Source organism: Centruroides sculpturatus, unplaced genomic scaffold, assembly GCF_000671375.1.
Source record: "Centruroides sculpturatus isolate CEXI.00-Female unplaced genomic scaffold, Cexi_2.0 scaffold356, whole genome shotgun sequence".
NCBI lineage: Eukaryota > Metazoa > Arthropoda > Arachnida > Scorpiones > Buthidae > Centruroides > Centruroides sculpturatus.
Window position 1 is genome coordinate 456,890 of NW_019384626.1, and position 10,068 is coordinate 466,957.

At 27.2% G+C, this 10,068-nt stretch overlaps 1 protein-coding gene across 1 annotated transcript in view; it reads left to right on the top strand.

The window, feature by feature from the left end:
* The window catches only part of LOC111625635 (E3 ubiquitin-protein ligase UBR4-like), a gene marked incomplete at its 3' end in the record, with an annotated part of 184,449 nt that overhangs the window by 24,684 nt on the left and 149,697 nt on the right, over window positions 1-10,068 (top strand). Inside the window, exons 11-14 of the mRNA XM_023368838.1 lie at window positions 73-193; window positions 1,126-1,307; window positions 3,784-3,869; window positions 9,433-9,515. Coding sequence (XP_023224606.1) covers window positions 73-193; window positions 1,126-1,307; window positions 3,784-3,869; window positions 9,433-9,515 — 472 coding nt within the window. The remainder of the gene's footprint in view (window positions 1-72; window positions 194-1,125; window positions 1,308-3,783; window positions 3,870-9,432; window positions 9,516-10,068) is intronic.

The following is a 10,068-nucleotide window of genomic DNA, read 5'->3' on the forward strand; positions in this document are numbered from 1 at the left end:
CCAACATTCACATTTTCGCGTTGAAAACTTTGGCCACAACCTCACTATTATAATTTTTTTTTGTTGTTTTAGGCTTGCATGTTAAAGAGAATACAAAAACATCCAGTTGATGGTGATGTTCTTAGTACTTCTGATTCTAATACATATTATGAAGATGATTTTAGTTCTTCTGAAGATAGTAGTGAAGAAGAAGGTACATTTGCTTGTAATAATTAGAACAAAAAAATGTAAACTTAATTTGGTAGTTTTTTAACTATTTAATAAAGTAGCATATATTAATTAGTTGATTATTAACATTAATTTTCTAAAATTGTTAGTGTTTTCCATATAATTGTGACTAATATCAAATATTTGAAAAATGTTGATTAACATGCTGATAATTAGAGATTGAAGTAAGTAATTAATTAGAGTAATAAACTTTCTTGAGAAGTCAGAGCACTAAATGATATGGTCTCTGTATTATTGTAATGAGAGTAAAATTTCTGCTGGCAGAATATGGCATTAGTTTTTGGAACTCAAATTGGCTTGTTTGTTACTGTTTGAGTTTGTATTCAAATACCTAGCACAAGTTTTTGGGAACAATTCAAAAGAAGCTGAATTTGCTTACTCTACAGTTGTCCTTGCTGGATAACTACCATACCTATAAACATATATTAGTGTATAGGGAAATGAAAACAAAATAGATACTCTTAGTACAAAAACATGAATTGACAAAATTTAATAACATCAAGTGCTTTTAGATTGTAAAATTTTCTTGCTTTCATAAAAAATTTTTGACTTGACTCTTAATTTCTAAAATTGTTTTTAAATTAACAACTACAATATCTCTATTGTTAATGTAAGTTGCTAATAAGAATTTTAATACTATGATATCATTGTAGAGGTTAGAGTGAAGTAAATGAAGAATAAAGTTTTGTTCATGTGTTGTTTGTGTGTGTATCTGTGTTTAAGAATTTTCTGACTGTGATGTATTTAATATGGTAGCATTTCTGTAGCGTAATGTATATGCTGTTGTGAAATCTTAATGTTTTCAGACTTTTGTGTAATGTATGTGTTATTATTATTACTAGTTCTCATCAGTACAGGTGAATTTCAAAGTGATAGTCAACAATATATATTTTATAGATGATGATAGTGAACCAATTCTTGGTCATTGGTTTGAAGAAACTTTAGCTCCACCAGAAACAACTTCTAATATCCCTGCATTACCAACAGTTTCTGAGAATGTTCCTGCATCAGGAAAATCTACACAACAACAAGTAATTGATAATGGGTCTCTTATTCCAGAAAAGGGAGAACCATATGGAGTAAGTTAGAGATTTATTTTATAAGTTTACCAACTACCTTTTTTATCATACTAATGTTTATAAAAAGCTTTATATATTTTATCTGACAATTTAATCAAAAAATTAAATTATTATTATTAGAATATGCCATTGTAATTAATTGCACAGTTTCTTTAATTGAATCAAAAACCAGAAATTGAACTAAATGGTGTGTGTGTATGTAGTTAAAGCATTTAGTTCAGTAGAATGTTTTGAAACATTACCAAGCATAAATTCTTTAGTAACTTAATATTGAATGGAATATTGCAGTTCAGAAATGTGTAATTGAATTTGTTAATTCAAAAGGGTCAAAGTCGACATTTTATCAATACCCACATTATAAGTGACTCCTTATGAGGATTTCAACACTTATTGAATTGTCCATGTGACCATTCACTTATCATCTGGTGGTAACAAAATCACGTAAACAAATTCCAGAAAAATTAGTTATTCTGTAGTTTAATAAAATTTTTTGAGCAACATCTAATTACACAACTTTATAACAGAAACCTCAACTACATTATTTTGCCATCAAATTATTAGGTAATTGTAATTTCTAAAGTAATTTATTTTTCTATTGAAAATAAGAATGAGACCCATAAACAAAATTTCTAATTATTTCATGTAAAGTGATTTTTTTAAGGGTACAATTGTATCTGTAAAATAATTGCAGTTTCTCTTTTTGTACAAGAAATATATTTATGTCAATATTGGCTCTATTGTTCTGTGATTACAAGTGAAAAGACAGGGAAATCTACAATGTATATGTTAGTGGTGCACTTGGGATTTAATCTTGGGGAATCCAGGTTAAACAAATAAAAATCTTTTTAAGGGCAATTCAATAAAATTCTCATTTTATGTGACTGCTAATTCATAAATAGTATAGACATAAAAGACACAATATAACATAAATAAAAAAAAGTGAATTTTAATTAGAAAAAGATTTTTGGAAAATTTTCTGGTGCTTTTTTTTTTTTTTTTTTCTTTTTCTTTGGAGGTGTCCAGGGTTCCTTGGACCCTCTCTGGGTGTGCCACTTATATGTAGCCAGAGCATGATAGATGCTAACTCAATGATAAGTGTTCTGGCCCTGGAATCAGAATAATACTGTGTATTTTACATGTTCAAACAAATTTTTTCAAGTTGGTCTCAGTGAAATAACAGTTTTCAATATGGGATCATAATTACTTTCCCTGTAACAGACTTTGCTGTCATTTAGAAAATCAGAAAAAGATGGGAAAAATTAGAAACTTGTATGGAATATTGTGAAAAATCATTTTGTGCAGTTGAACAAATGCTAATTTCTAAGGCTTTGACATACTTTTCTTGAAAAATAATGAAATTTTTTTCAAGGAAGAATGTTAGAATGAGGGAAAAGCTTTCAGGTTTCTAAGTATAAAATGTTACAGTATAATAAGCATTGTGAATATAAGATTAGAGCCAGCATGTTCATGATTGGATCAATTTAAACCAGCTTTCATTTATTGCAGAATAATGTGACACAAAACTTGAATGCTGCTAGATTCTATGATGCTAGAGTACCTGTTAAAGCTGTCAAAGTTCATTATATGATAAATACTTTAGTTTAATCTGAAAGTGCACAAGAGTACCTAAGTAATATATTAAGTAATGAAATTGTTAGTCATGACTCTTCAAATGGAGAGTAAGAAAAAAAAGGATATGATCCCTGGCTTGCCTCACAAATGCTGTACATGAAATTTTGTTTCAAAGTTGTTTGCATATGAAATGAAATTGGATATAAACTAAAGATTTAATAAAAATAGTTTAGTGTTTTGCAGTTTCTGAAAATTTAGATTCTTCAGACTTTGGTCCTTTTTGAATTGACGGCTTCATTTACAGAATGTGTAAAGTATAGTAAACAAGCTTGCAGAAATCAGATTTAATTTCTTAAGACTGTTTTTTTTTTATGATAGTTTATAACTCATAAAAGCATTATTTTTTGTTAAATGTAAAAGATTTCTATTTCAAATAAAAATTTAGTAATTAAATTTATTTATTTTATTTAGGTTAGAAAGTTTTTATTTGGATATCTGACTTGCAGAATAATTGAGAATGAAATTTTAAAACGAGATTTATATTGAATAAGATAAAATTTAGTAAAATTTTTCATGACAGTTCTGTTAGAAGTCTTATTAGTTCTAATGGACATTTATAGCTAAAATGTTTTAATTTTAACTAATTCTAACTTAAAAACATTTTTTTAAATATACGTACAGCTAATAAACCATTTTAATTAACGTTATCAAGTTATAAATGGTTATATTTAATAATGCACTACATTGTTATAATAATTATTATAAAATTTAATCAATTTTGTTTGAATGTTAAAAGTAATTTTGTTGTCTATTTAAAATAAATAGAATGAAAAGTATAATAATATTCATCAGTTAATAAAATATTTCAAAATACTTGATTTATTTATTGCATCTTCTTTTACAGTACATAAATCTTTCATCAAAAATTTTTGCCTTCATGAATAATTATCTTGTGAATTCAGACAACAATTGCATCAGAAATTATTTAAGGTATGTATGTAATGAATGTACTTGTAAAAACAAATTTTTCTAATGATTGAGCCCATTACTGAAAACATATTCAAATATTTGATATATTAAACTATTGATATTTACAAATAAATTTTAAATTTGATTTGGTTTATTTTTTATCATACAAAATTAATTAAAAAAAAATAGAATTTGTAAGCTCTTGGAAGATTTATAATTTGAAGTTCTGAGTTCAGCTTTGTTTCATTCTATTCCAATTGAGTAAGATGGTTATTTATATAAATTACATTTGTGTAAGTAATCTTGCAATATTATTGTAACCAAAATAAAGTAAATAAGTACATTATGTAGAGATGGTCAAAAACTGTCTGCAAATACTCTAATACTAGAAAGTATTCAAGATTCCAACTATTATGTTGATAAAAAAGTAAATTTGAATACTATAAATAACTCCAATAAAAGCAGATAATTTGTGAGCACAGTATCAATTGTTTTCCAATGAATAAATGTATTTATTACTAATGACTTGTGTGGAAAATTTTATTTTATAGTTTCTCTCCTTTTCTGTGCATACTTAAGTCAAGAAAATATGTACTTCCACAATTCTCTCTCATTAATTTGATGCTCACTTTTACTGAATTTTGATTAACAGAGTTCAGGAACTAATAAGTTCCTGAACTTTACCTTTTCTTTTCCAAATAATTATTAAATCATCTAAATACTGTAATATTAGCTTGATATCATGTAAATAGTATTTAACACCCTATCTTATCTTATCTTTTTTTATAGAAATAAATTTTAATGCTTTAAATGCCTCTAAGGAGCTATTAATAACATAACTAGCTTTACATTGTATGCTTGATAGTAACTTAGGTAATTACTTTTCTAGGCTTAGTTTAAGAATGTACAATTTTTCAGCCTTAAAGACCAATCTTTTTTATGAATTCTAACTATGCCAAACAATTCAGACATTGTTATTTTTGAAAATTATAAGAGTAGTGCATAACACAGCTAACCTTAGACAGTTGGAAGAATTAGAAATTTATAAGTTGTCATTGATAAACTTTAAAGATTGGTGATATGTTTTTTTTGTCCTTCTATTACAATAATTGAATATATGAGCACTCAGTTTTGGCTCTATGAAGGACTTATCACACACTATTGATGCAACAGGAGAAATTACAGAGATGGGTAAATAATGGTTATTAATTGTATAAAATAAAATGGTATGCATTTTGAATATTATCTGTTGTTCTTCACCTGTGCTTGTTACAAATTGTGAGTTTCAGACATCTAAAATACATACCGTCTATTTTATAAACAATAATAATAATTAAATTAATTTTAAAAAATTAATATATACATCAGGGGTTGCACTGCATAGGACCAAAATTGCCACTTGGCAATATTTTTATTAAGGTGGGGATAAAAATATAATACTAGCAATAACAAGTGGTGATAAAATCCTAGTCCACTTGTTTTGACATTCAGCATGAAATTGAATCACAAATCATACTTCAGGAAAAACTGCAAAATGTTGAGCCTCCATACAATAAGTGTCTTGTGCACCACACATCTAGCAATTCATGATGTCACACAGCAAGTTTGGGAAGAAAAGTAGGAAGTGACGTCAAGAATCAAAGATAGTTTTGTGTAATGTCGCCTAGCATTTTCAGATTGGGATTTTTTATTGACAGACAGAAATTTTGGGGAATTTTTTGGGATGACTTTTTCCACTTTGATCATTTTCCAATAGACAAAAACAAAACTTTTGATGTGACAGAACCTGTGAAATACTGTTTAAACATTGTAATCAAATGTGTTGTTCGGAATTATTCATTAAAAAATTATTCCTATTGCTAGCAAGGGGAGGGTCAAACATTTGGGTCTTCGATTCGAATGAAATTAGTGAGCATGTAGCCCTAACACAAACAGTTCATCATTCAAATAATAGGACCCACTTCTCAAGCATTTCCAAAAATTGGACCTCTGAAAATTTTAGTGTTTAAAATCTAAATCTTTGGAAGTTTCATAACTCAGATTGGCAGTAGCCAAGTGAATAAGACACTAAGCATGAGCTAGATGATGTAGGTTCAGAGTTTTGGTTTGGTTTAGTTAATTTTATGTGTAACTTTATTATTTTGCCACATCATCATTATTATTATTATTGTTATTCCTTATGTTTAAACCTTATAAAACAAGAGATTAAAATTTGTGACATCATTTTCTCTTTAGCGAAAACAAGCCTCTATAGATTTAATTCTTTTACATTGTTAAATAAAAATTTTATTTTCACATATTTTATGTACTAAGTCCTCACAAGTGAATAAGCTTCAGACGTTACTGCATGTGGATGAAAAAAACAAGTGATATGAAAATAGGGTAGCAAGTTGCAGCAGTTTATTTTTTTAATTGTTAATATTATGGACATTCATGTTTTATTAATTTTCTCATGTGCTCATGTTTGTTACACTTTGGACATCACAATACCACTATATCTAAAAATAAATATGAAGAAAATTTTATTTAATAACCTAAGAGTTAAATCTATAGTGTGTGTTTTCTGTAAACAGGAAATGATGTCACAATTTTTAATTTCTTGTTTCATAAGCTTAAATGTGAGGAAAAAATAATGTTACACATAAAAAAAAACTAAACCAAAATTTTGAAGAATCGAAATTCCAGTGCTTAGCATCTTATTCATGCAGCTATCATCACTGTTGGATATGGAACTTCTAAAGACATATGCTAAACACTAGATTTACAGAGGCCCATTTATTGGAAATGCTTGAAAATTGGGTTGTATTATTTGGAGAAGGAGACATGTTTAAGGCTAAGTGCTTACCAAGTTTAGCTCGAATCAGAGACCCAAAAGTCTGCCCTCTTTTTTGTAAATGACAGTTTAATATGTTATTTTTGCTTTCCAGATGCCAAACTAATAAGGCTACTGGCACCTGCATTAATTAGTAAGTAAAACTGGTGGCAAAAAAAATTTTAAACGCTAAATGTTGGCGATATTTTAAAATTTTCCAGAACAACCCTGATACATTGAACATATGCTGTTTGTTAACAAATGTGATAACTTTCCTTCTTTCAATAGAAGGAAGGTTATCATATTTGTAACCACTCTTTTTGTACTCATGTATTTTAGATGTGTGTAACTCAATTTGTATCAAGCATGGCTGAAGAGGGACAGGTAGACTGTCTGAAATGCATACTGTTTTTACAATAAATAACCAATGTTTATCCATCTATGTAATTTCTTCTGCTGTGTCAATTGTGTGTGATAAGTCCTTCATAGAGCCAAAATTCAGCATTCATGCATTCAAATTTTAAAGACATCAATATCTTTTTTTGCATTTGGTGGTCTCACTATAAAATACTGTTTTATAGCATTCTTACAGTTTTCATATAGGTTGTGATTTTGTGTGTATGTGTATGTGTGATTTTGTGTATGTAATGTTTTCTAGATTATATATAATTTGTAGGAAGGAATCTTAAATGGTATGATGATTCATATACAGTAGTATCTCAGGATATGAACGCTCCAGCATATGAAATTTTCAGGATACGACATGAAATACGAACATATTTTTGCTCCACAGTACGAACAAATACTCACCATACGATGTTACATTAGTGCACAGCGCCATTTTTTTATTCACTTCTGTTCATTGGTCTCAGTCCACGTGTTTGCTCCTTCATGGAAGGATCTCGCTCGATAAAGGAAATCTTGAGGTATTATCTTCTGATAATACCTCAAGATTTCCTTTATCGAGCGAGATCCTTCCATGACAAAGAAAGTGACTGATTTTATTGGAAAGAAACATCCTGAAAAGATTCACACTGGCTGTATTGCTGCTCAGAGTAATGGCATTTGCCTAAGTCATTTTAGAAACATTTTAAAAAATAGGCAAAGACAAACCTCTTTGGATAGATACTTTACCAAGTGACCTCTATCCAGTGAAAGTGCTGGTGGAAGTGAAGGAAAGAAAGCAAAAAGCAGTGAATAAAAAATTTAAAAAAAATATAAAACAGAAAAGTTAAAAAATTAGTGTTAAGTTATTTTTAAGCTATTGTTACATTATGTTATGTAAGTTAAGTTTTAGTATCATTTCCCTTCTCCCTCTCCTTCACCACCAGTTTACACCTCCACCGTTGTCTATCCTGAAAGGTAAAGTGCAAATAAAACTTCATTTTTTTTTAATCAATTATTATTCTATTATGGTTATTTACAACTACAAAATGCATTTTTCAGTGTTTTCCTTACTAAAGTTTTTTTTTTCAATGTACTACTTAGCTTTAATTTGAGTGTGGGGAAAAAATGATTCACCTTATGACATTTTCATGATACGATCTCAGTTTTGGAACGGATTAATCCTAAGGTACTACTGTAGTTCAAATTCAATCAATATAGAGAACATTCCATCTAGTTTGAGTGTAACTGTTGCATTGATTCTTTAATGTTAATTTAATTTTTATTAGTTATTAATGGAAAATTAGAATATAAAATTGTTATTCTTTGAAAGCCTGAAGAAGCCCATTAAAACCAGCAAAAAATATTTGTAATGAATAAATTATATGTTGGTTTCAAAGGTGTTTACATTATATTAAATTAAAATTTTAGTAAAATTAGATAAAAAAATAACAGTTATTAACTTTGAAGAACAGAACTCATGGATCTTGGTTGTCATTTAAATTTGTTATTTGTTACATTTTCTGTGTACTGTTTTCATACGAAGCACATCTGTGTTGTAAAATTTTCTAAATTTTAGTGATGAATTTAATGATGACATTTCAATGAAAATGGAATAAAATTATTTTTTAAATATTCATTTATGTTAAAATTTTTATTTGCTATAATAGATTTTCTGTTTATGTAATGTAATTTGTGATTTATATACTTTGATAGAAATAATTCAGTTCACTCAAAATCAGTTTCAGCTTTTGATAAATTTGTGTAATTGATTAAATTTAATTTAAAGAATGGTATAAGAATTCCTATCTCCAAAAATTTTTCACAAAATTAGTATAACTTATTTTTCTTATTTTATTTTTTTCAGAAAGTCAATGTTTTCCATGTATGGTTTTATTTAAAGGCATTGTTATTTTTACTAATATATTTGAAATTGTTTTTAATGCAAATATTTCATTATTCATTGAGAAAATACAATTTATTATATTACTAAAAGGTGTCTAAAATTATTTTAAATTATATTTTCACTATTTCCCCAGTTTTAATAGTTATAAATAAGTCAATACAGTAATCTTTGAACTGTTAATGTAGTATGCATAAGACATACATAATTTAGACAAATAAAACTAAAATAATATAAGTACAGAAGTGAATGAAACATTTTCTAAAATACCTAATTTTGTAATCTGCTTATTGAATAATGAAATTAGTTTTTGTATTTTCTGAATATTATTACATGTGTATATTTAAAGTCATGCTGATTGAATTTAAGTTTACAATGATTTAATCAATGTTTTTATTTAATTTCAGTTAACATAATTTAGTTATATTAATTCAAAAAATAAAATTCATTACATTAAATTCAAATTGTTTATAATTTAATTACAGATGTAGTCTGGGAGAATCCCAAATGATAGTTTTAGCTGGTATAATAAAAGACTTAGATAAAGAAACTTCTCGAACTGATACTGGTGAGCTAATTTGTTCTAAATTATAATTTTTAAGTTAATTATTTAAATTTAAAATTTTTAATTTATTTCTAATTATAATTTATCTTTCTATATGCAATATAATAATCATTCTTGAAGCAAATTAAATATACATAAAATGTAAATAATGTTACCTTAATAAATATAAGCAAGAAATATTTACTTCTTAATTGAAGTTTTTAGACTATTTACAAAAAATTTAAAATTTTTTTCGAGTCTATCTTTTTAAATCCTTTATACACCACCACAGAAGTAACAGTTTTTTAAAAATTTTGCTTTGAAGAAAAACTTCTAATGAAGAAAATACTTCTAAAACAAGGTAAAAATGGGTAGAAAAGTCCACAAAGTTAAAAAAGATCAAGTGCCAGCCTTTTCCTGTAGGTTCTGACACTTTTTACATTAAAACCATAATGAATTCTTCATACCATATTATTTTATCCTCTTTTAAACTGCTTCTGGCCCTCTAGTGGTAGTTACGAGAAATCCACACTATTTGCATATAGTTACAATTTTGTGATAACTCAGGATATATTCT